Consider the following 27,696-nt stretch of genomic DNA (forward strand, 5'->3'; position numbering starts at 1 on the left):
CAAGGGAACAGCCACCAAACTGACTGTTACCAAAATGACAAGGGGTAAAACATATTGTAAGTCCACAATAGACAGAAAATATGTGGAAGAGACTCAGACAAACTATAAGAAAGAAGGAGGTATAGCACAGTCAGACTTGCAAGATTCTGTTATGGCCGCTCTCAATAAAAGTAGTTTTCGCCTTCCTATGGAATTGATTTCTGGTCTGGTCTACCTGATGGGGCTGACATCAGTCCTACAAGTCTGGTTGTGCTATACCTCTTCCCCTTCTTATATCCATATGAATTAGGGAAGTGTCTGTCTGAGCCATTTCCACATACTTTCTGTTTGCTTTGGCTCTAAGGTATGTTTTTCACCTTATCACTTTGATAATGGATCTCACCTATCTCTGTCAAGGTCATCCTTAATCTCTACAGAAAGTGACTAGCTGAAAGTTACCCTTTGGCTTCTGTGCTTAAAGCAGGACTAGAACTCATGGTCTCCTGGCTTCTAGCATGGTGCCATTCACCACTACATCAAACTATAGATATAACTAACCATATATCCTTTGGGAGCACTGACTGAAGAACCACCACCAAGCAGACCCTATCTCTGGTCCCTACCACCCTAGTTGATGAAATGCTGGATCTTTGATTGAGGACTCCTGAAGTTGGGAGATTTGCATAATTACAAGTGGTCCATTATAATTATTCAGAGTTAAGCACTTATGACTAAGTAATCTGGTTATACACAGTTATAACTATTTTTGATCCAGCTTAATTCCATAACAAAGAATAACATAATAAACAAGCAAAACTGTCTAGGAGGCTGGTTAATCCCTAAATTTGGATTAAGAAATGAATTTTGGATTACAATCTAAATGGCTAACTGTCCAAAAGGTTGGTTTCTTCAAGTTCCCAAAAAGCTGAAAACCACTTCACTAAAATGGTTTCATTAAGCCAGTGGGACACTACTCTCACCACATATATTTTTCTTATTTAGTTAAAATATGTATGTTATGGATTTCAGAGCTCGAGATGTTACAGAATAAAGCTATAAAATAAGTTAAAAACAGTTATCAGTACAATAGAACCCAGGAATAGTGTCCACGTAGCAGTAATGTGTTTCTGTAGCAAGTCACAAGAACATCACATCTTCGAATCTAATCAGAGAGATGATTCCACTGTCACAGAATAAAATGAGATAAAAATCTTGCTAATTATATGATATCACTTTATAAAATATGAACTTGTAGGCTAGGAATTGCCTTGTGGAACTTAAGCAGTGGGCCTGCACAATTACAGCATCATTATCCCTAAAGTATGAGATTGCAAACTGTTAAAAAAAAAAAATCAAACATTTTGAACTGGCACTGTTCTTTTTTGGTAACAGATTAAATATGTTTCCAAAATTAGTCTTTCCAAAGAAACATACTGGTAGTATTGAAACATTCAGTTCTCAGTCTCAGAGTTATACACTTAGAGATCAACATAATAAGATCTCTCTTCTCCATCAAAAGACTTAGCTGCAGTAACTTGGGGTGGGGGTGGGGTGGGGGGAGTTAATTAGCCAGTTAGCTCCTATTTATATCAATAGGCTTCACATGTAGTTTTTATAGTTGCACTGATTTTGCCATAAATATCAGTCCCTATGTAAATTGCTATTTATTGATATCTATATATGCACACATACAGATTTCATAAATATTACATTTGCAGTGTTCATTGTAGAAATCAAATTAAATGCACTTTTTAGTTTCAAAAGCTATGATCCTTATGTGAAAGTAATCCTTTTCTTACTTAAAATATAAATGTGCTTATAGTTGAAGTGCATGCATACCAATAATTCTATCTATCTATAGTGAAGATGAAATAATTTACTAGTTGTTTGACTGATAGAACAGATACTTACATAGGATTAAATGGAAATATGACAAAAAAAATAAATATAACATTTCTGGCATTCAGCTCCAACTTTAAATTATAGGCTACTCAGTAAATGATCTTAAGCTGTTTAAGGTTTCATCAGTTGTCTGCAAGATTTATTTTCTTCAAAATTACAGTACTAAAATGTTGTCTTTTGTTGCTGCACTGATTCTGATCACAAACCACAATTTTAAGATCGCCTCCTATTTACAAAAATGCTTTGACATAGTGCATTTGTTCAGAATGGGCAGCAATAAAGGATTGTGGGATCATTCTGAAGAAGATTGTTTGACAGAGCTGGCTTGTTTATTTGAGAGTAATGTGAGCTGCATTCAGAAAATGTCATATTTTGTTTCTTGATTGTGTACATTCTCTCTCACTGATTCCAGACAAGCCCTGTAAGGAGAGAAGATACGGATTTAGAGCTTGTTTGCATGGCCAGTGGAAGTACTTTGACTCAGAACAGAGAAAAAGGTAATCAGCCACACAGACACACTGCAGAATCTTCAAGTAAGCTGGGTTTTTTTTTTTTCCTTTTAATAATAGTAGATAAAATTCAAATCACCTGACTAGGTTCGTTACAATTGTTCTTAGTAGATGGCCAATTTATTGCTTTGGATTCTGTCCTCCTTTGAAATGTTATTCTCGACACATCTAAAATGTATAGACTTAAAAAAGCTTTTATATCTGCATCTCTCTCTCTAGTTCGTGTGTGTACAGCTAGCTAATTAAATATATCTAGAAAAAGGGGAAATCTCGTATGTTTATGTTTATGTGTGCATGTATATTGCCTTATAAATTCAATCATGTGAAAAATTAGAATCATCAGTGATTTTGTTTAACTGAAACCTGTAATTTAATTACTTATTCCTGTAGGCCTTACCAAACCCTTGATGTTTCATTTCCTAAGGACAGGTACTTATCTCATTTTTAGGCCCCAGTCCTAAAACCATTTGCTTTTTGGTAGCTTTCACTTAAATGAATGGCACATTCTCATGCGCTTAGGGGTTATTAATGTTTTAAATAATCATTATTTATGAATAAAGAGGAAGATTGCTTTTATTTATTTATTTTTAACAATGGTAATTTCTACAGAGCATAATGGAGTGGGCAGCGATAACAAATTTAAGACATTAAATTTAATTACTTATTTCAATTCTATTCTTTTTCAAAACTTCCTCTAATTTTGATTTGTACGTGAGGGCCCAAACAATTACATTAGGAGCACTGGAGAGCATGCATAAATCCTGTGATTTTGTTTCAAATTACACACACACACACACACACACACACACAGTGACAGAAAGACATTACTTCAGTGATTATCCTGTTTAAAAAAAATCACTGTGTCATTGGGAGCTAATTGATAAGAAATATAAATTCAGATCTTTGGAATAGTATTAAATTGTTAAGACTACATCCTAGGTACACTGCTGGTAAAGCTTGAAGACCAGAGTGGATTTACTTCTGAATAATTATGGCAAGTATCACACTACATGGAATAGTTCTTTCCAAAACATTTTTATAATAATATAAAATAATATAGTACTTTATTTGTTTTGCTTCTGCCACTGTAAAGTAATTGCAATTATTATCAAGGCAAATAGTACTCATTTTACTTGGATCCATAGAAAATCATATGTATTATGTTTAATGAGACATACTGAAGTTTTGGGTGTTCAAATTCTTCTCTTTTTTTAAGGTAAATCTAGTATCCTCTTTCCTATTGGTGTTTTCAAACTGCCTCTTTATTAGATTAAGGGATTGTGAGGGCTGGAATTTGTTCAGAGGAATAATTTCGTATGAGTTTGATTCTCTGCTATTAATGTTTGCATGCCTGTAGTTGTCTTAACTAATTTACAGTTGTAACTTTTCTTTAACAATATTTTCATACACAATAGTTTCACTTACTGTTATTATTATTCATGAACATTTAATTATTAAAATTGTATGTCCAAACTTGGAATAAAGAATTATTATGGACCCAAGGAACAATATGTTAAAAATTGTTAAAAATAGTGATTTCTTCTGAAACCTATTCAATTTATTTTGTAGAATTTCAAGTTGATGATAAAGAATTTTACTGCTTTGTTCTGATCAGTTTCATTAGACTGGAAGCACCTTTTCCAACTAACAAATTTTACTAAAAGGCATAGGTTATGCCTTTTAATAAAAGTTGTTAGTTAAAGGAGGTGCTACTGGACTCCTGGTTTTTTTCTATCTCTATGCTGTATTTTTTGGTAAACAATATCATATGATAAAGGATTTGATATAAATTATAAATCAAGGCACAGTGTACTATATGTGCCAGTGAAATTCTATGGTATCTTAATACTTTGTGACATGTCAATCCAGAAAGATTTGCAAAATCTTTCTCTCTCTTTTCCATAAACTCCTTCCATTCCTTTCCCTTTATTAAAGATTCCAAGTATTTCCACATAGTGTTACTTATCAAAAACAGAGTATATGTCAGTTTGATACCTAGTAAGGAATATATATTCTTTCTCTTTAGATCATATTTTGTAAAGAATAGAGGATTTAATCAGGAGAGAGGTAGAACAGAACAGAACAAATAATTAGCAAAGAAAACAGATCAAAATAATTATTTGGAAAAATAAGCAGTCATTTCCAGTTTTAAGAAGTCTTTCAGCAGATACTGAATTCATCAGTTGTTTTGTATGTTCAAGCTCTTTCAGAAATCTGGACCAGTTACAGAAGAAAATAACCATCTGTCAATGCCTGAATGATTAGCAAGCCTTTCTTCTCCTAACAGTCACAAATATTAAACATGGATGTTGAAAGTAAATTCTAATTATTTTAATAAGTTCCAACCATCTTAGAATTTGTCAGGGTGTTTGTGAACATTTGAGATGTAATGAAATTCCAGCCTTAGGAAATTCTGAATCAGTAGCTTCAGTTTGAAGTAGTTATGAAAAGAGATCCAAGAAAATTCAGACCAGTCCTCTAAATTCTAGAGCAGGCTATGGACATCCAGAGGCATGTACCAAGGTCTCTGTGCTGGCAATAAAATATTTCTTACTCACTTGGTGTCTCAGAAAATGCAAGTATATATTCAAACTTTATTAAGCTTCATGTTGTTACACCAGTGAGGCTGTAATAATGTCTTTCACCCCTTACAGTACTGCAACTGAAACTTTGTAACATTTGCAGACAGACCTAGTTGTGTTAACTCCACCATTTATGCCAGGGATGCACCATCTCCAGCCTATGGGCTCCATGCATAGCCTCCTTGTTTGCAGACTCAAATCCCCCCAAATTATGCTACTGAAAGGTATGCTGTGTCTCCAACAGAAACCAGTCATTGATCACCATAAATATCTTCTGTTTTCTTAATGAAGCATTAAAAGCAATTCCAACACCCAGGTAACTTGTGTAAGAAGTAAATTTTATTACTTCCCCAGTGTAGTTTAGACTGGTATTTTGGAGGTAGAGAAAATAGTGTGATGCATAATATAAAATTTAAAATGTAGATAGTAGGTATTTTAAATATATAGGTATTAATGGCATTGCAAAAACTAAACGTTTTTATGTTTTTAACCCAAATAAAGCTTTTTTTCTATCCTGTTGTCTAATTAGAATCCATATCAATACTAATGCAAATTTTTGAATGAAATCCAGCAGGATTCTCTCCTTTCAAAGTGATACTAGACTAAATAGGAGCCTGTTGGGAGCATAACTGTGCTCTTGCACAATTATCTTTCATTTCAGTATCTTTTTTGGAGATGTCTTCATGAGTTATATCTTGTGATTTTAGATTTACATGGTTATCTTGTAGCTCTTGAGGACAGACAATGTTTATTTTTGTTATTTCTTTTCTTTTATAAATGGAAACACTTCTAACTTTATCCAGAGGATAGGAACTAATTAGTGTAATAAAGATGGACAAAGAAATAATTCATAGCTATATAACATTTGGAACAGTAGCAACCTGTAGTGAAAAATATGGGATTCACATGTTATGCAGAAATAGTAGCCTTGAGGTTTTTTTAAGACTAAACCCTTTCACAAGAAAATATCATTTTCAAAATCCCCAATGCAGTTCCTCACTTTTCCAACAGAATTTGCCAAATTTAAAATTATGCCTTAAATTAATGAAACTGATGTAGTTATGTTTTCTCACTTGGCATAATTAGAAACCTCATCAAAGACATTACTCAATATCAGCATTTTACACTGCTGATTGGCTCTTTCAATGAAGTTTCCTGTCTGGTTCTTATGATTTCAATGAAGAGTTCACTGTATATCCAGAGCTGTTCCGACTGACATTCTGCTGCATTACAAACATTTTCAGTGCCTTAGAATTAATTTCAATGTTTCTTTGTATTAACAGTGATAATGGCCAAACCCCACAAAGAGTTAGCAGCAATGTTAAAAATCCTAGAATGGAAAATAGAATCTGTTTGGGGCTTAGTTACTTGGAAGATTTATCCCATAAGTAGACCAGGGTTTACAGACACATAGTTCAGCTTTTTATAAAGATGAAAACCAGGTATTGAGTGAACTGTATTGCTTGCAGCTATTGCATATCAAGTTTATTTTAAAGGTAACATGGGGAGGTGATATTCGTACAGATGCAATTTGGAAACCAAATACAGCACATGGTATCTATGGAAAACTCTTGTGCCACCTAACAAGTTCACCTCCCGCCTGATTTTTTTTTTCAATTAAAAGAAATTAAATGGGAAGCTGGCATGCTGCAATCTCTAACACCATCTTTATTTATAGTAATGCTTCTGGATAGCTCACTAACCCATTGCCTGTTCTCTATCTGTCCTGCAACCTCTCCTCCCCCAGCAAACAAAGTTTTTTCAGGCAGTCACCACTGAAAAGCATGGAGAAGAATGAGAAGAAGAAACAGTAATCACTATGAGGAGGCCAGTAGATACTGAGAGACAGACAAACAGGTGTATATACCACTTTGGAGTCATGAGCATAGAATGGCCTTAAAAAATGCAATAGCCAACAAACTCCATAGATCCACTGACTTCTGAGTTTATTTTCCTGTTTTTCTCATGTCCCTTGCTGCTGCTTCCTATAGTCTTCCATATTTAATGGATATTCTATCCTGAAAAGGATAAGTTTAGGCAGGAGGGATGGATGGATGGATGGATGGATGGATGGATGGATGGATGGGCTATGTGGTTTGTGTGAATTGGGGGAGGTGGATGGGTACATGCTTTGAACAGGATGCATGTACATAAAAGGTCTGTGGAAGGGAAGTTACAATAAATAATTGTGTGCTAAGTGGAAATTGCCACACCCACAAGCTGAGAACATTGGAGTTGTTGGAAGCTGGGTGTGCCAAGAGGTTCCAAGGCTGGAGGAATGGGTCAGAGCTGAGATTGCAGGTTGGGGCTGGAGCAAGTGCCACCAGAGCAAGGGTCAGAGCAAGGTGGCTGGAGCAAGTGCTGCTGTGTTTTTTGGGCCACAGTAGAAGGCTTGGATTGTGACCTGGCTGCCATGGGATATTTGGTGGTGGATGGAGCTAGCTGGAGGATGGGCCAGCAAAACAGTCAGTGGAACAGGCTAGAAGATAGTCCACGCCCATGGCTGATATGTTTGCTCTGCTTTTGGCCCTCTGCTGGCATTAACAATGCCTGGAGCCCAGAGGAGGGTTGAGGACAGACTGGGGTTGTGCCAGGATTGTGGTCGTGTTGGCCACTTTTTTTGGACCTGGCACAGGTTGCCTCCATTGTGCTGTGCTACATTTCCATCTTTTTGTTGCCGGCGTCTCTCACCATGTGGATGATTGTATGGGGCCTTCCATCCAACTTCCACAGTTTGGAGCCTGGGGTTTTTGGCAGTGACTGGGGGTGGGTGGGTGGGGAGTGGAATAGCATCAAAGTGGCAGTCTGCTGTGAACCCTTTCCCCCTCTAGAGCCATTCCCTCTGTTAGCTCCAAAGAGAGGGAGGAGTGCTTTTGTTTGCATGTTCCCCCGCCCCCAGGATGAGAGCCTGAGGAGGGTGTTGGTTGGGTGGGGATGAATGGAAAGGGAACCCGTAACCAGTGGGTTAGAGCAGCTGCAAGTGGGTTCCTGTAGATGCTAGTGTGAGTGTGTCTGTGTATGTTTGTGGGTGTTTGTGTGTAGAGTGGGGGGAGTGCTGGGTGCCCCAATGGCACTGAGAGCCAACCAAGCTAAAGTGCCTCAGGGTGCCTGGCTTCCCCTCCCTGGGATGGATGCAATTGGTCACTATGGAAGGTCTCCAGCCTTGGGAATTGGGGCGCCTGGAGGGGAGGATGATGTGGCCTTTTGGGGGAAATGGGCAGGCCATTATGGTGGTGACGGGCATGGGGAGCTATGATGGGAGGCAAGGAGTGGGCCACTCCTGGGGAACATGGGACCAATGTTTTATACCAGTTTTGCATTCCAGCTCCTTGATCTCAGCCCCTTTACCCAGACAACAAATCATCAGAGGCCCTGGCTTCCAGCTGCTGCTCTTAAATGCCAGGTCAGTTTATAATAAAGCCTCCCTCATCTGCAGTTCGATCATGGATGCAAGGGCCAACCTGGCATGTATTATCAAGACCTGGCTGGGCCCGGAATGGAGGGTGGCCCTTTTGTAGATGTGCCTGGCCGGGTTTCAAGTGGAGCACCAGCTGAGAACCCATGGCAGGGGTGGTGGTATGGCAATTGTCATCCAAGAATCACAGCTTTCAGGGATGCTGTTCCATAGGTCACTGGATGTGAGACCCTGTTCATTAAGCTGGGCTCTAGGGATCAGTTGGGATTGTTGCTGTTGTACCAGCCTCCCTGCTGCATAGCAGCCTTCCTGCCTGAGCTCCTTGATTCCATCTCCGGATTGGCTGTGGAGTTCTCCAGACCTCTCCAGACTTATGGTCTTGGGGGACTTCAATTTCTCTTCCCTGGGAGTGGGTTCTGAGGTAGCTCAGGAGTTCATGACCACCATGATGGCTATGGGCCTATCCCAGGTCATCCAGAGCCCAACACGGGACTCTAGTTTTCCTGTTGGAGCAGTGGCTATGTGATCTGCAATTGGAGGAGCTTTTGGTGTCCCCCTTGTCATGGTCAGATCACATCCTGATTGTCATGGTATTCTCTGGCACTGCTATCTACTGCAGGGAGGTGGGACCCATTAGATTAGTCTGCCCCTGGTGACTGATGGACCCAGAGGGGTTTTAGAAAGACCTGGGGGTTGTTCCTGATGGTCTGCTGCATGGTCAGTCCAAAGCCTTGGTTGCTATTTGGAATAAAGGAGCAGCTGAGGCCTTGGATTGGATCACGCCTATGCGACCTCTCCCCTCTTGGGGATTCCCCACTCCCCATGGTTTATGAGGGAGCTGAGGGAGACGAAACAAGAGAAGAGACATCTAGAGCATCACTGGTGCTCAACTAAGGACGAACTGAACCGAACATGGGTTAGAGCCGCTATTAAGGCCTACCTCATGATGGTAAGGGCGGTGAAGCAGCAGTACTTCTCCGCCAGTATTGTATCTGCAGATTGCCACCCCTCAGCCCTGTTTTAGGTGACACTAGCTCTCATGGGTAAAGGGGGCCCAGGGAACCTTTTGCAAGGATGTGCAGAGGAATTTGCTTAACATCTGCCAGACAAAATCACTCAGATTCGCTAGCAGTTGGTGCTGGCCTTGCGCAGATCTGGAGGAGATGCCTAGGGTGGAGTCTTGCCCAGTTATCTGGGATCGGTTTGAACCTATTGGACCTGAGGAAGTGGACAGGACTGTGAGCTCAGCCACCTTCTCTTTAGATCCATGCCCCTCCTGGCTTATGAAAGCAGCCAGGGGGATGTCATGCAAATGGTTTCTAAGCAGTGGTGAATTCTTCTTTGAGTGAGAGGGTGTTCTTTTACCTCTTAAGGAGGGCTTGGTTCGCCTGCTCCTCAAGAAGCCATCGCTGGTCCCCATGATACTGGACAATTTTCATCCAGTATCCAACCTCCCCTTTTTGGGGAAGATGATCGAGAAGGTGGCTGCACAACAGCTTCAGAGGACCTTGGATGAAGCTGATTATCTGGATCCTTTTCAGCCAGGATTCAGAACTGGGTATGGAATGGAAATGGCATTGGTTGCGCTTTTGGATGATCTCTGGCATGGGTGGGATGGTGGCTATGCTTCCACCCTTGCCTTACTTGACCTCTTGGTGGCTTTTGATACAATCGACCATGGTATCCTTCTGGATTGATACAAAGGATTGGGGGTGGGTGGCTTGGTGCTGTGCTGGTTCACCTCCTTTCTCTGGGGTTGATTCCAGTCAGTGGTATGCCACATGGGCCGAGGCTCTCTCCTCTCCTCTTCAACATCTATGTGAGACCGCTGGGTAGCTCATCTGTTGCCATGGGGTGAGGTATCATGAGTATGCTGATGACACCTAATTGTACATCTCAACCCCTGGCGAATTAGGCAGTGCTGTGAACACCTTACCCCAGTGTCTGGAGGCTGGGAGAGTCTGGATGGGGAACAACTGAATCCTGGCAAGACTGAGTGGCTTTGGGTTTTGAGGGTCTCCAGTTCCAGGACTACAGCATATTTAGTGTTGGCTGGGGTTGCACTGCCCCAAACAGACCATGTGCACAATCTGGGGATCCTCCTAGACTCAAGACTCCTGCTCGATGAGCAGGTGGCAGTTGTGGCTGGGAGGGTCGTTGCACAACTTCATATTGTGCGCCTGTTGTGCCCATTCCTAGATTGAGGAGTTCTACTCATGGTTATGCCCTGGTCAGCTCATGGTTGGACTACTGCAATGCGCTCTACACGGGCTGCCCTTGAAGAGTATCTGGAAACTTCAGCTAGTGCAGAATGCAGTGGCATGAGCAGTTACAGTATATGTGTTTCTGATAGAACACATGTTGCACCTCTGCTTCATGAGCTGCATTGGCTACCAATTTGTTTGTGGGTCCAATTCAAGGTGCTGGTGCTGATCTTTAAAGCCCTTTGTGGCATGGGACTGAGTTATTTGAGGGACTGCCTCTCCCCAATTTCATCGGCCCATCCCACCAGATCCACCAGAGAGGGCATGTTATGGATTCCTTCATCTAGGGAGGTACATTTGGTGGTCCCTAGGCAGCAGGCCTTTTCTGCTGTGGTGCCTGCATTGTAGAATCTTTTCCCTCCCGAGATGAGGTTGGCTCATCACTTCTGAGCTTCCGTAGGTCCTTCAAGACCTAGTTATACCAGCAGGCCTGGGGACCCCAGGGGACGGGTGAACTAGTGAGGTGGCTCATTATTATTAACATCCCTTTGTCTACTATTCTCTGTTTTAGGTTTTTTTAAATAGTTTTTACTGTTTTTTAATAATTAATAATAATTATAGTTTTAGATATCTATTAATTGTTTTAGCTTGTTGTACCCTGCCAGAGTAGCTTATTTTGTGAGATGGGCGGCTATATAAATTAGACAAATAAATAATTTTTTTTAGTATAACAAAAGAGAAAAAAAATACTTGTTTTTGCTGATGTCATTGTTGCTTGCATATATCTTCCAAATTAAATGATCAAGATCCTTATCTCCTAAACTGAAACCTTGGAATACCATCTTGAAATATTTTAGTTGAAATCTAATGTATATTACTTTGATCGTGTTTTTAAGCTGCACTGCTCTTCATATTTTCTCATCAGTAAACCATATTCGAAGTATGACATAGAATTGGAATGTGCCAACCTTACAGGAAACAAAGCTTTAGTAAAGTTGGAAAGCCTTCAGTGATGTATACATACATACATACATACATACATACATACATACATACATACATACATGAAAGTCCAAATTCCATAGCTTTACTGCAAAGCAATGTTATATCAATGGGATAACACTTATAGCAGCAATAGGCTATAAACAAGGAATTTCGATTGGTGGGGTCTAGACAGAGGGCCTTTTCTGCTGTGGCTCCCACCCTATGGAACATCTTGCCTCCCAAGGTCCAGTGTGCCCCCTCCCTCTTGGCCTTCAGAAAAGGGGTTAAATCCTGGCTCTGCCAGAAGGCCTGGGGGCCGGATGGGGGCTCGCATCTGTGGAGATGGCTGGTGGGGTGATGGGTTTGGTTCCCCCCCCCCAGCATCTTGAAGGTTTTAAGGCTAAAAATGTTTCATGTATGTTTCTATTTTAATTATTTATGGATTTTAGCCATTGTTGGAAGGATTGGAGTTTTTTCTTTGTTTGTTATTGTGAGCTGCCCAGAGTCACCCATTGGGGGAGATGGGCGGCATACAAGTTTAACAATAAATAAGTAAATAAATGAAATAGGCCAAGATACTTCTTTCCTCACTAGTCATCCACAACATCTCTGCTGACACAGTTTTTTTTTTCTTTTCACTAAAGAGAAAAGTATCATTTACTTTAGGACTGAGCATTAAATGTGGAAAGTCTCAATTTGATATGTATTCACCCTGCTTTATGCAGTATGTCTTACTTATATTACCTGGAATTTTCTTCATGAGTTAAAAAATATCAAAAGCTATGAAAATGTCTCCATGACATTTATATGTACAAGAAATAACTGTATGCAAATTGCAAAAAAATGTATACAATCTTTTTTAAAAGACCATAAATTATATGTTTATTTAATTTTTCAGTTTGTTTATATTTAGCTAATCCTGAACATTTTGAGTTCCACTAAAACTATCAAAAAGTCATTATGTATTGGGAAGTAGCATGTAAATGGTAAGAATTATCAAGGCAATTTATGTATGATTAAATAATTGTTTAAAGTAGCTATATTTATGCTGTTATGTAAAAGTGTTCAGTGTTGAGTAAATTATTATTATCCTGCATTTTTCTTTTTTTCAATATGTCAAATAGATCCATTATGTTGATGGAAGGAGATGGGCGGCATATAAATTTAGTAAATAGATAAATAAATTCAGTAAAAAAGAAATGTGTACAGTATATACATGCACTTGTAGTAAATATTCAGAAATCAGCATTGTGATTAAAGTTTTATAATCAATGAATGATTTAAATGTGGTTTAGATATCCTGATGAAACCTCACTGAGTAACAAAATCAAAGCATTCTGGGAAGCTGCTGTTTTTCCATTAAACTTAAAAAAAAAAGTTGACTGGATTCAAGCAATGTCATTTTAATATCAATTTCTGCTTCTGTAGAAAAGGATGCACCTTCACCTGAGAAATCACAACTGGGCCCCACCCATAAAGAGAGGATATCATTTCGAGACCATCCAGTTCAATTCAGTGGTGGATGGGGAAGTGGCAAAAAGAAAACAAAACTATTGAAATAGTAACTGGACCCTCAGCATATAAAACATATGGAGTTTCTTCTCAGTTGGCCTATGAATTATCATCATGTTTGAATGTCCCAGATGCAAGAATCTTAAGTATTGTGCATGCTGTATTTTATTTCACTGTGTGATTTTCCAACTTTTCGTTTTTTGGCAAAGAGGTATTTATAAATGTTAAAGAATAATATTTGTATCTGAAATTTATTTTTGCAATCCAGTTTAAAGTTGAAAAACACATCTGCAATTATAAACAAGTGATATATAATTGGAAGAATAAATTTGGAGGAAGGAGTACAATAATGGGTGTATGATTTTATTATAGTCTACTATTGAGATGGCTTGAATAAAATATTTGTATTTAGATTCATTCACTCAAGTTTCATCTCAATTAAAAAAAAAAATATAGTTAAAAGTGGCCCCCAAGTCTAGATATTTTGCTTGGCTTCTGTGTAAATTGGAATATATAACTATTAGGAATATGTATTTGTAAAGAATGAAATGTGAAATTGTCATATCTCTCCAGACATATGAATGCTATAAATATGTTTTGTGTACAGAATTATCCAGAATTTACACATCGTACAACACATCCTGATAAGGCTGAATGAGTGCGTACTTATAACACATTTAAATTCAGCAATGCTAAGTTTTATTTCATATTGATAAATTATGTTCATTCTGTGGTACTCTGGCAGTCTTTTTAGTGTTTGCTTCCTATTCTCCAGAAATAAACTGTACCTGTTAAACACCACACAATGATTTTGGCCTACTCTGCTGATTATTTGTATTTGTAAAAATCTTGGTTTTCAGTCTCATAATGGGTTTTCCACTGCCGTGAACCACTGAAGTTAATATTGTTTGCAACTGAAAATACATAATCCTAACTGAAACAATATCTTGGTTAGTGCAACAGAAATTAGTGATTGAAACTGAGGAAGATTATATATTTGCTTTTATATTATTGCATTCTATTGCTCAAAATTACTATCAAAATGAAAAAAGTAAGGATGACCAAAGAATCTGGTCAATAAATAGGGTATGTTATTCATACATTATAGCTGTATTTAAAATCTACAGTACATTTCTTGACATATCCCTATCATGTTATCTGTTTTCATTAATGTCTTCAAATTAATATGAATTGAATATGGTTTCTTTGAGAACATCAGAAGAAGAACATCGCAACAATAGAGATACTAAGGGGCATCAGACATGTTATGAGTGAGCTATAGAAAAATACACATTTGTCTTCCCAGCAGCTTACCATTTAGAAAATTATTGCTATGGAATTAAGCTCTGTATTTTAAAATGCTCATGTCATTGTACATTTTTTTAAATGATAATGCAGCTAAACAATTTCATCTTCCTAGATTTACTTCTCCACTTCTTTGATTTCAGAATACCAAATCCTAAAAGCAAGTCATTTGAAAGTAAATTTAATTGAAAACTAGTTGTACAAATGATTGGGGTGTAAATTGGTTAATTTCCAGGTACACCCAGATTTCAGATCTTCACTATTCAAATCATAATCTGATTTATGGAATGCAATTCTAGGTGATTTTTTACTTTTCACTTTCCACTTGTGATTTAATGTAGTACTATTAAACTTTAAATATGAAGTCCCAAATTCATTTGTACTGCAGCACAAGTACAAATACGTACTCGCGTCCCAGTACACAATCTATTTCATAGATGTGTGAAAGCATAAAAAGAATGGTTCTTTTGCTGCTTTTAGAAATTAGGATAGGTTAAGAACCAACTGTCTGTTGTATGAGTGAATTTTACTTAATGAAAACTGTGACTATATAAATGATAACATGATTATCATCATCAACTCATAAGGTTGTCATCTTAAGCATACTAATTTGAAAATTGAACTCTTCATATTTATGGATAAGGCATTGCTTGAAAAACAGTATATTTGATACCAGTGAAAACTTCTTGCAAATAAGTTATTGTTTTGCCTATTATTTGCTCCTTAGAGGAAAAAAGTTTTGGATCTCCTGAAAAATTGAAATTTCTGATGCTTTAGAATTATTTTTGTTTCAAAATGCTAGAACAAGGGGGACAGATTGGAAATAATGGACTAAAAAGGATATAATTATTCTTAATCAGTTAATACATAATGATATTTTAAAAACTTTTGAAAAACCACAGAAAGAATATAATTTTTTAAAAACAGCCAAATAGCAATGTATTGATTTAAAATACCTATTATGTTTGGCTATATTTTTAGCAGCCTCTGAAATTCCAGAAGTTTTGTCTGCATCGGTGAAGGTTTTTACAGAATCTAAACCTAGAATTCATTATTACAAAATCTAAGAAATACTATTACAGTAAGATGAATTTAAATAATACACAAATAATTTAGAATACACAGTTGGAGAATCTTTTATTGCAATTATAAATACTTCAAGTTTTAAGAAATGTGAATATGTTTCTTATTTAAAAACTCAGATGATGATGATGATGATGATCAGGTATTTTGGACACTATAATGTTTGAAAAAAAATGACTGTCGTCTCTTTTATTCTGTAGATGTAAAAAATTTTGAGGGACATTAGTATCTATGCTTTGGATGTGTCTACTGGTAGTTTCTTACTGGCTAGAGATAAATTCCATGGTGGAGCAGATTCTTGCAAGTAAATTAAGGTTTCAGGACATAAGTTATATTTGCAAAATTTAGAACCTACCCACATCAAATGGTTTGGATATATTATGCCTGGATGGTTGTAAAAAAGATGATTTAAAAAAAAAATCTTGGAAAGATGTGTGAATACCAGATTTTAAAGTGTAATTCAGTGAAAGCTGTCAGCTCTCAACCTTTAGATGGCTTTGTATCAACAAACAAGATCAGACAATATGATTCCACATTATCTATGTTTAATTTGTTGTTTGAAAACTGAATACCACAACAGCCAAAATTGGTTTCTATCTCTCCTTTTTCTATTCTTTTTACTTGTCATTGTTTTATCACCTTTTTCTTCTGTTCACTAATACAGTTTTTGTGATATTAATTTAAATTAAATGAACTCTAGTCAAGAAACAACAAAAAAAATGCCTATGAATATAACTGTTTCAAATTTAATTACAGTGATGATGATGTGTGAGTATGAACATGTGTGTATGCCTGGCCTTATTGCCAGTTTCCTCTGTGCAACTCCAAAACATACAGTTAATTAAAATTGGCAGTTGAGCTACAGGATTACATTTACAGTCATAGCTATTTTTTTTTATCAGCTTTTTGAAGCTTGTTTGCAGCATAAAGATATCTGGCATGCCAGCTCCCACTCTTCCAGAACTTGATTATTCTTTTTTAAAAATTATTATTATTATTATTATTATTATTATTATTATTATTATTTTAAATCAATTTATGCTAGAATATAAAACCTAAGAATAATCAGTAGGATTTGGTTCAGAGTACAGAATTGAAAGAAGTGTCTCTAGCTGCCAGAGTTTTAAAAATATCCCAGTTTGTCTGTTATAGAAAAGAGGAGGAGCATTAAAGATGAGCATTGTCACATCTCTGTATTGGTAGAAGTGGGAGGGAATTCCCATTAGTTTCCCCACAGTCTGCATCTTAATGAAGTCAGGAGCAGGTGCTGGGGTAGGGGAGTGGGGGCAGTTCCCATTGCAGGACAAGCCAGCATACCTTGCAAACTCACTGAAATGCACTCTATCACCCCCCCCTTCCTTCATAGTGCAAAACAGATTGAAAGACCATTTTTTCTTTCACATCCTATCAAGCCCAAATCTGCAAGATTAACCTAGCATATTTTCTCTCTGTTGAATTGCTGCATCTTCAAGCTTTCCCCAGCTATCATGGAGGCAATGTAAAGCCTGTCCTCAACTATTAAATTAGCACAAAGACAGCTGGATTTTAAGATACTATGTCACTAGTAGGGAAATGGCCTAGGAAATATTAGTAATTATACAAATAGATAAAAAGGACTAGTCCTCAAGTGCCTTACTCATACCTTATTGGAGGGTGCTGGATTCCTAAAACTCTGAGATTCTCTCCCATTTATCTTCAGTCCAGTGGAAGGACAAGCTTCCTATTGCTTACAAAGTGCCTGTCGGATTAGAACTCTTAGCATTTTCTATTATTTTGGTTACGAATTAGACTTCATATATCACGGATTACCTAGATCTCTCAGAGATTTATAATGAAAAACAGAAATAGGATGCTAAACTAGTTTTAAGCAAAAAATGATTCTTTCCTCAAAGTATCCCATATTTGTTTCTTAACCTGGGATCTAGTTTAATTCAGGCTGAAGGTACAAAATGGGTGGCTTGAACCAAACCCAGAAACAACAAGGCTAAGGCATTTTCTCCACCACCTGCGAGCCTGCCATAGCCCTTTGGTAGAAGTTATGGTGATGTCACACATGCCATACTGTCATCTGGCAAATGTCAAGAATCATGTGGTCTGCATTATTTGTGCCATGACGTCATGAGATGCCTGGTGTCACTTTTCTTCTGCAGACACCAAGTCTGCACACATGGTCCCCATGAAAATTAGGTAATCCAGGGACATTGTTTCTGGTATCTCTAGTAGTTGCTCCTAAATAAATCAAATTTAGGTATTCAAACTCAAAAGCAGCTAAGCTGTAAGTAGGCTGGATCAGATATATGCCAAAGGAGAGTTTCTTTCTCACTAATCTGTAGGCAATCTATCTGATCAGTGCACTGAGAGTGTTCTTTGATTGTTGTATGGAGGCACATTTGATTCCACTGGAACACATTTTATTTTGTTAGACTGAATTTCACAGACTTCCCTTCATGTCAGAAGGAGATTTGCTTGGAAAAGCAAGGTCCCTTCCCTGGGAGTGGCTGCTTCTGTCCTCAATATGTCTCTAGAGAAGTGGCTCCTCTGGGCTGAACAAAGCCAGCCCGCTTTGTACGCAATTCCCCATAAACCCCGCGCAGTGCCCAGTCCCCCCAGTTCGAGCAAGGGCTTTAACACAAGCCTTGGGTGGGGATTTCAGGGACAGAGCAGATAGTGGCACAGTTCCGACACTTGTCTATCTCCGGGGCTTCTTGTTGAATGAGCAATTTCTATTGGCTCCAACCATGGGAATGATGGGAGATGTGGTCTGATACAATGGATGGGTGCCAGGTTAGAGAAGGATCTTCTAAATGTTTGTTCAGAAGTACTCCCGGCAGGAAAGGTGGACAGGCACTTTGGCCTTAAAAGCTCACAGTCCTAGAAGGCTCCTTCTGTGTGAGCCCCAATGCTCTACTGAGACCTTTTTTTCTCTCTTTTTTCCCGGGGAGCCTTCACACTCTGGACCCAAAACGATCTTCAACAAGTCAGTTTAAAATGAATGAATGAATGAATGAATGAATGAATGAATGAATGAATGAATGAAAACAACCAGTCACCACCGGCCATCACACACTAATTTTCCTTTACATGTTTGTGTGGCAGCATTGCCGATGGCCTTTTTACACCCGAAAGAAGAAGGACAGCGAGTATCGGAAGACACTTTCCTAAAATTCAAGATGGGGACAAAGCTGACATCCGCCCGGCTTCATTTACCCTGGGAGTTCATCCACGCAACGCAATCCCAAGCATCTTTATCCGTAAGGAAGGCCAATTTACTGGGGAGGATTTGCTGCCAAATGAGTACGGGTGAATAGGATTGCATCTCCTGTACTTCTTTCTCATTCAGGGCAAAACAGGGTCATTTTAAAAAACTCCCCCATACAGAAATTTAAATAGCGGTCCCTTTCCTTTCCTTTCCTTTCCTTTCCTTTCCTTTCCTTTCCTTTCCTTTCCTTTCCTTTCCTTTCCTTTCCTTTCCTTTCCTTTCCTTTCCTTTCCTTTCCTTCCCTTTCCTTCCCTTCCCTTCCCTTCCCTTCCCTTCCCTTCCCTTCCCTTCCCTTCCCTTCCCTTCCCTTCCCTTCCCTATGGACTACAAGAAAACTTAGGCTCTTGTTTCAATCATGAACTGGGCCAAGAAAATCTCTCTTGCTTATTTACGGGGCTGAGGGGAGGATGTCTAATTTAATTCCCAGTATTGCCATCTTTTCTACTTCACCTGTAGCCGTCCTAAAGTGGCTTCTCCTCACTCCCCCAGAGACTCCTGGCTGACCTCCGTTTTGCACTTAGAAGCCAATGAAGGAGAACTGATGCTCTGCTGCCACGTGGAAATGGACAGAAGGGAAAAGCAGCCACTCTGGAAGTAGGGAAATCGCTTCCACAGAAGCTGAGGAGGCTAAGCCAGCTGAGACCAGGTTAGCTGAGGCATGGTACCGCCAGCGGCTGAACAAGATGTTCTTCAGGGTGTCCAGACACACAAGCTCCCCAGTCACTCCTTCGCCCAAGAAGGGGCGACAGGAGAGGAAAGCAAGACCCAGGCAGAGCAGGTGGGGTGGGAAAGGAAAAGATGCTGGTAGTCCTGAATGTGGCTCCCAACAGGCTGTGGGGCCTTGGACCCGAACAAGTCAAGATAACCATACCCTGAGGACACCCCTGAAACCGAGGCTGGAGTCACGATCCACCAGTTTTCTGTTCCTCAACAATTTACACGACAACTTGGGTTTCAAGGAAACTGGCTTCCAAGGAAGCAGATTCAAAGGAAGCAGATTCAAATCTGAGTTTATGGATGTCTGCTGGAAAGAGTGAAAGAACTTGATTTTTGATCAGTTACAGGATAAAAGCACAGGCAGGAAGGCTGCCCACCCCCTTGCCCTTTGTGTCAGTGGCACTGCACAGGAAAGTTGGCTTCGACCTGGTATTCTGCCTCAGTCCTTTCTTTATGCATGACAGTGCTTAGTTTTTAGAGCAGTAACAGTTGGAAAAGATTTGGCAAGAGCCACGCTCTCCAATCCTATGCCTGTTTGTTCGGAAGTATGCTCTGCAAGCAACAGGAGGGAAACTCCTGCTCATTTTAATTCTGATCAGAATGTAAAACATTTGTTACTCTAACAAAATAAAAACAAAGAGGAGGAGGAGGAGGAAGAAACAGCAGCTAATTTCTGAAATCCCAGTCCTACCACATTTAGTTATTTATAGATGTATTCTGTCATAAGTCATGATGCTATCAGACACACTGCCTCCGATGCGATGTTTTGCATATTTGAAAGTGTCAGGGAATGTAATATTTTGCAAAGAGATTTAATTCCAAACCAAAACTCTCAGGAGAAAGAGTAGTGACATCTGCAAGTCTAAAGCTACAATCTTATGCTTGTTAACCCGTGAGTAAGCTACACAGGCTGGGCTGTATTACTGTCATTTTAGAATTCTTACTGGAGATGAAAACAGCAGCAGCAGCGTTTTGTGACAAATTAAAGACTAGCACACACCTATACAAATATGTATCTGTATTCCAAGGAAATTGAATTAATTATGAGCCATCGTTTTTGTGCTGGTCGTTTGCTTATTGCTGGCAAAAGACTCAGCTACCCCGTTGGAAACTTTTACCTGGGAGATAAAACCGAAAGGTTTTATTTCTTATATTTAACTATTATTAGGTTGAGTTATCCCTGACGTACACTGTGCGATCCTGCTATCACGTCAGCTCAATAAACGTTGAATCAAAAGAAGCAATACAGTCTGGGGAAATGAAATTAGAAATATAATTTAGGGAAAAAAATGGGATAAATGATTGCTGTGTCGTGTGCAATTTCTATGTAAGAGATCTCCATAGATACCCCACCACAACCAGATTAGGAATCATCATGTTTCTCCTTTTGGTGCCACATCATTAGGAAGCCACAGGCAAACGCCTGTGTCTCGCGTAACTCTCCGTCTCTGGAAGGAAACGCTTGGCCATTGGGGACTCTCACTTTGCAAAATCTCCTTACTAACAGGATACTCTCACCCCAGCCTCCGAATTCGAGCTGATTTTCATTTCATTGAAATTCTGATCCAGGACGTTTTTTCTTTAAGGACAAATTGATACCTCTTCCCCTGTTTCTCAAGGGATACTCCCCTTCCTCGAGAAATACTCAGACACGAAGGTTCAGGAGGGCGAATCAAGTCCGCCCTGTCCGACCGCTTCTTTGCCTGATCGGCTGGCTGCTAAACCAAGCGCTCACGTCCCCTCCGAAGGGACGATTCCACCGGAGCAAACGAGAGGCGAGCGACTGCGATTTCGCCGCCGAACTTGTCTGACAGTCACAGGGGCCACTGTGTTCTCTTCAAGGTAGCTTGGTTACACTTGCTCTGCTTGTTGGGAAGTTGGACACCCCCCCCCCCCGCTCCTCCGCCCGATTCTGCGTCACGGGACTTCGGGCGGAAAAGTCAAAACAAGCCAACGCGGGAACAGTGGGCTTGTAAATAGCACGTGAGGTCAGGGCGCTCGCTCGAGTTTCTGGGCAAGCCGGATCAGAATTATACTTCGCAGAAGGCGATCCGGCCAGCAACTGTTTCCTAATATCAGCTCCTGCTTGGGATGTATGGGGCAGTCTCCCTGGTTTACCCTGCACGAAGCCCTAGAACCGAACTAGCAAACTGCATTGACTCCTTAAAGGTTTGAACGCAGATAAGGGGTGGCTCGTTCTTTAGACAAGCAATTGTGTCTCCCGTGGCGGTCTCTCGCACTCAAGGAATTGGCTTTTAACAAGTGAGAATGCTTAAGGCCGCTTGCTTCCGCGTTCTAAGTCACATGCAGGAAACGGGATGCCCGCCAGATCCCACCAGGCGCTGGGCTGCCTACCCGTGCCTACCCCAGTCGCACTGGCTTTGGATAAAAGTCTTCAGCGAGCAAGCCTCGTGGCAGCAGAGTACTGGGGGGCCGGGGGGCGGGAGAGAGCGACAGATGCCTTTGAAGAAGCTTTGTGGTACGGATCTAAAGACACCCTGCGGAATTAGCAAGAAGTTCCACATTTTTGAAGTAAATGCAATTTCCGTCATAAAATTGTTGTCCAGGAGCTGAAACTCCATCGGGTAGAGCGAAGGACTAAACTTTGTCCTGCCCGTTCACGCAAGAGGACGTTTTTAAGGGAGGAGGGCGCTTACTTGAAGAGATGCTGATTGATATGGCTCTTAATGCTTTGATCGACTTTGTAAAATTCAGAACACTAGTTGCCCCTGAGGTCGCAAGCTAGGATACCCCTTCAGGCGACAAAGAGTTCTCGAATCCTTTCTCTGCTTTAACTGAGGAGCTAAAACGCCCGGCTGAAGTAGGACCAGAAGGTCGAGGAGCCTTTTCCCCTGCGGAGCTTTCGGTTACGTTGAGCCCGACCCATTCCGACCCCTAGGCCAAGATTCGGCTTTCTTACCCGCTTTCAGAGAAGAAAGCCACCCTTCGGTTCTGTGGGCCTTCAGCCTGGGCGCCGCTGCAGTCTGGGCTTAGCTTAAGCGGAAACCCAGGTGGAATCCCCTTCCCAGTAAACCGGGGGGGGGGGGGGAGTGCGCGTGTGTCTGCAGGCCCAGGCTCCAAGGTCCGGCAGGGTATCAGTCAGGAAATGCTGATTCCCGACGGCTCTCGTTTCCGTAGGGCAGAAAAGGCCGAGCTCTCAGACCGCTTCGTTGCCAAGCTGCTCTGTAACCTGAGCGCGCCTACCTTGAAACCTGGCCGTGGCTGGAGGGTTTAGATCCAGCCAGGGCAGGACAGCCGGCCTATCTTCTTTGCCAAGAGCCGAAAAGGACTTCCTCCCGCCCCTTGAGCGGATTGTGGGACCTTCTCCGAGGCCTGTAAGGGACCAGTCTTGGGTGATTCGCCCGAGGCCCGGAAGGCCTTTTTAACCTGGCAGCCGGATGACAAGGGCAGGGCGTGCCTCTGTAGGGGTAATATTGAGCAGGTTCCCCCTGCCCCCCCCCCCGGAATGCGGCGCGGAAAAGCGAAAAGAGTCGCAATTGGTGGCGGGGGGGGGGGGGGAGAACATCTCAGCAATCTTGTTGATCAACCGGCCCTTTCCGGTTCTCTCCTCGGCGCTTGAACGGGCGCGTCTAGGGGCTGACTCTGCTTATTATGGGGCTGAACGCCGCCCGCTCAGAAGCAGATTTCTGCCTCAAACCCACAGGATGCGATCGCTCCGGCATTTCCCCCCCCAAATTTTAGTTTTATTTAGCAGCAGAAATAGCACCATCCAACCAGCCTTTGCTGAAATCAGGCAAGTTTACTCAGGATTAACTGCACGTCGCCTCCTGGTCACATTGGCTGCAGCCATGCCATTTATTTCTAGCCTTGGACAGCGGAGCTCTGATGGAGCGGATTGTCAATTACAAATCAGACCATTTAACCAGCGTTGCCCCTAGATAAAGTTCACTTCGCTCTCTCCTGCCTGTAAGTCGGCTTGACTGATGCAGGTAAATTTTGAGCAGTAAATATGGATCGAAAAAGCGGCTGAGATACATATTGTACATTCTTCTTGGTGGGATGTGAACAGCCTCATATATTCTGCAGCTAAACTCTGAAGATCAACGACTTTGGATCCCAACTATTTTTGGTTACCCCACATGTTAGTATGTAACATTTTAATGCATTTGTGGAAGTAGGACTGAATAGCAATCATATTTTCCTTTCCTCTCCAAGAAGAAAAAAAAAATCTGAGAAGTGAAACAATGACATATTACATGTTCTATTTAAGGAGGGAACATAAAATTCAAATATGGGAACAAAAATGCAGTGCAAAACAGAAACTACTTCCTGTGCATCATAGGAAGGAGCCTGTGGTATTTACTGCTAGCAATGAATATGGTAATTTAAAACAAAAAACAAGGAAAGGTGGAGGGGCAGGAGGTCAATGTCTTGGCTTTATGATTTTTGGTTTAAAATGCCGCAGGTTTTGAATAGAGAACTATAGTTTGCTAAATAAATTAAAAAATCACATTTCTACATAAAGCTTAATTACAGATCTCTCTCAGGAGAAACCAGTTTAGCCTAATCCACAAAAGGTTATTTTGATGTGCAGAAACTCATTCATTGCACAAGTTTGCAGTCCTTCGCACAATAACTTTCTTGGGATCTTGTCACTTTCAAAACTAACAAGAATCAGCAATATAGATTGAATTGCACAGTGTTTTGCACCAGAGTGCTTTGCTTTAAGTAGAGTTCACTCACACACTAATTTTCAGAACTTTAGAGAAACTGAAAAGGCACCATCCGGGGGAACAAAATCAAAGAAAAATGTAATGCCTGAAACATATAGTCCAGTTTTGGCTCCAGAAGTGATAATGAGTCCTCTGGTTGTGATGCTGCAAAGAATACTGCATATCCAGTCCTGTCTGACACTTGCTGGAGACTGACATAAGGCCTCTAGCTGGTAACAGGATCTCCAGGTAAAGAGGAGTAAGGCCTATGGAAGTTAAGGGGACTCTCTTCCAGGTAGACATGTGCAGATTCTCCCTCTCAGGCTGTAATCCCACGAAATGAAGCAAAACTGGATGGCTTATCTAGGTCAATTAAAGAGTTAGCAGCTACATTTCTATATGTTAAACTTGGTTAGTTTTAACCTTGGTTAAACTCTTTTTGGTAACTTAGCATTGCTGTAGAAACCCATCTCTTTTGATTACTTCATGATTCAGTGTAGTGTACAAACCCAGGAAACGAGATTAATTCAGAAACTAAATTAAGTGTGTTGTGAAAATCCAGTTAATAAGACTTATTCTGCATCAGGTTTCTTAGGCTTCTCCTTCAGAGTTGTGATTTTGTGTGCACTTTATTGCAAATACTGAAGTAAGAACATGTAGGGCAGGCTACATGACTGAAATCTTGGACATGTTTCCCTGGGAGGAAGATCCTACATGACTAACCATAATGTGGTTTGGTTGGATTTCTTTTAGCATGTCATGTGAACCCAGCCATACTTTATGGCTTAGGGTATTTATATCACCTCAACAAATTGTCATTTGTTCAAGAAACCATGGTTAAGTAAGGGGTGCCTGGTTGTGAATTTGTGTGTGTGTGTGTGTGCCATGTGTGAACAATGTTGTCAAGGCAGCATAGGCCAGTAATACTCAACAGAGTGCAGTTTCTCACCAAGTGGCAGGTCTGCCTTGTAAGTAAGAGACTGATGAACACCGGGCAGGTCCACTGGAGACTAAGACTGGTTTCAAGAGCTTGGTGGGCCTACCTCTAGTCTCCATCCAGGGTATGCTGGGTCCAAGGGAATGGATACCTGATGCTGTTTGAATTAAGAGGAGGATGCCAGGTCCAAATTGAGCCAGGCTCAATCCACATCTGGGATCTCATATTTTCTTATTTGTTTAGAGCCAGCTTTAGGTTCCTTGGAGAAATATCAAGGGTGGGGGATTGTGTCATCCAAATACAAACTTGTTTTTAAATAAAGTCAGCTTTTTCACCCAAAACAGTGAGAAGAGGGGTTGCACTCAAAGCCCCCATCTTGAGCATCCCTTGCACTTGTTGCTCTTGGAGCAGGACAGGGACAGTTTTCCAGGTACTCCAAGACCTCCTCCATCAGTGCCAGAATCAGCTACACCATTTTTTAATATTAGGAAAAAAACCATCATGACTTTTCCTTGACTTCGTTTTTTTTCCCCCCTAAGGCACATGCCATCAAAGGCTGGCATGTGCCTTTCAGTAGAAAAGGCAGACTTTTCTACTGAAATCAAGTGGAAGTCGTCCACAGTTTGGGTAGGTACCAGCAGCCTAGGTTTAGGGCCTTTGGAGTGGGCACCAGGGCAATTGAGCTCCCCCATGTAGAGCAGGCCCAGTATGGTTCAATATCTGCAGCAATCAGCTATAGTCATTTTTTTTTTTTAATTTGAGGTGGTAAAACTAGTTGGCTAAAATATTCTAGTTATTTCAGTTTTCTGCACACCAACTGAGATACTGGCCATTGGTTTCAGCTGACACAAAGCAACAGAGAAATACATTTGCATAGACAGGGGCATGGAGTGAGACTAAAACCTTGCATGGTGTATGCATGGCCCCAGTGGAATATTCTGTTCCTGAGCTTCCCCAAATGGTAAAAAGATTCTGTTGGTGCTGCTGAGTTGCTTTATCTGGGGCTCCTTCTCCAACCAAAAATGTGGGGAGACGTTATTGTCTTGAGTATAGGTTTATTTTCCTTCCTTTCCACTGCACAGGATTCTGATGCAGTCATCCCCTGCAAGTACAACTGGGAGTAAACTGCATTAAATTAGTAGAGCTAAGACCTATTTGAGTTTCTGAATTATCTTTTGAACACCACACTTCACACATTTTGTTCTCCTTATATTCCAAATCAACATAATTCTTTATTGGACAAGATCTTGGTGCTTGGTGATTTTATTTTAACCTATTACTTTGACCATCTTGAATGAAAAAGATCAATCCATCTGCTGCTTTGAAAAACTGATCTATACCTTACATGGTGCTTTCTCCTGATGTGCAGCCTGGGGCAGTTTCTCCTGGTACCCTTCCAAAAGGACTAAACAGGGATTTATGTCAAGGGAAACATTCACATTTCCATTCCATTAAAAATCCAAGGGGGTTGTACCCTCTGTGCAAAAGAGATTGGAAAGTGCATTGCCTCAATTTGGACTGGATCCTGCTCCAAATCTATACTGGGACTTTGTCAGTGTTATTTCAAATTACATCTCCCCCTTCCAACATGAGCACATGTTTTTCAGGACAGAGCCCACTTTCACTGCTCACAAATAAAACTTCATAGATACAGCTTATATTGTGTCTGGAACAGCATAGATTCCAGCTGGATACCTTCAAGCTATGCTGGAACAGATTCCTATAATCCTTAACTACAAGGACCAATGATGTTAGGTGTTCCAGCTCAGAACGTCTGGAGGGTATCAGGTTGAGGAAAGCACTGGTAATCTTAAAAGTAGATTCATTTTCTTAGGTTAAGGTTTAAGAATTCTATTCTAGCACCACTTCTCCAGGAGCAAATCTCACAGAATTAAATAGAGCTTAATTTGGAGTAAACCTGTGTAGAACCAAGTTGCAGTTTAGTGCCCCCTGGTCAGAGAAGATCCCACCTGATCTCACTGGGATTTTGAAGTAATTGTGTTGCAAACCTCTGTAAAGGCGATTAGGCAAATAAATAAATGGCAGACCCACCAACGGATCCTCCGTGAACAGCAATAGTATACCCCCAGATTCTGGAAACAAATGCTGACAGGGGCAGGGAAGAAGATGAAGTTCATGCCCTTCATGTGAACTTTTCAGCGCATCTGGAGAACTGCTGTTGGGAAGAAAATGTAGAATGGGGGCTCCAGCCCTCGTCAAGCTAACTTGGCATTAAATCCTGTCCAACTCCGTCGTGGGATTTTCCGACAACACGTTCATAGGACGGACTTTGGTCTGGATCCAAAGGGCGATTGTGTTTCTTTAGCCCCGCTCCTGAGCACAGCGAGGTTGCTTAAGAGATTAAAGTAAGGTTGACCTTCACCGTTTCTGTGAAGGATGCCTGCCCGTTCAGACAGAGACAAAACTGCTCCCCGCGCCCGCCTCTAATTCGAGAAGGAATTGAAGACCGTAAACCCGAGGGATGCATTTCGACTTTATGAAAGACGATACGTCAAGTTAAACAGTTATGAAGAGTTTTCCTGCAGCCCCTGCTGAGCCAAGGGAGGCAAGAAAGGTGCCAGAGTCTTTTAGATGGCTTAGGCAGGCAGCCAAGCCTTGACAACCGCCCCCAAGT

The 27,696-nt window shown here is 40.7% G+C and overlaps 1 protein-coding gene across 1 annotated transcript in view; it reads left to right on the forward strand.

Annotated features, from left to right (window-relative positions):
* LRRIQ1 (leucine rich repeats and IQ motif containing 1) overlaps positions 1-13,227 on the forward strand; it is a 117,045-nt gene extending 103,818 nt beyond the window's left edge. Inside the window, exons 26-27 of the mRNA XM_088141859.1 lie at positions 2,294-2,414; positions 13,004-13,227. Coding sequence (XP_087997985.1) covers positions 2,294-2,414; positions 13,004-13,137 — 255 coding nt within the window. The 3' untranslated portion in view covers positions 13,138-13,227. The remainder of the gene's footprint in view (positions 1-2,293; positions 2,415-13,003) is intronic.
* Positions 13,228-27,696: the final 14,469 nt, after the last annotated feature.

Source organism: Python bivittatus, unplaced genomic scaffold (genome assembly GCF_059951505.1).
Source record: "Python bivittatus isolate LINGU-HERP-01145 unplaced genomic scaffold, Pbiv_v1 ctg000330_np1212, whole genome shotgun sequence".
NCBI classification, from domain to species: domain Eukaryota; kingdom Metazoa; phylum Chordata; class Lepidosauria; order Squamata; family Pythonidae; genus Python; species Python bivittatus.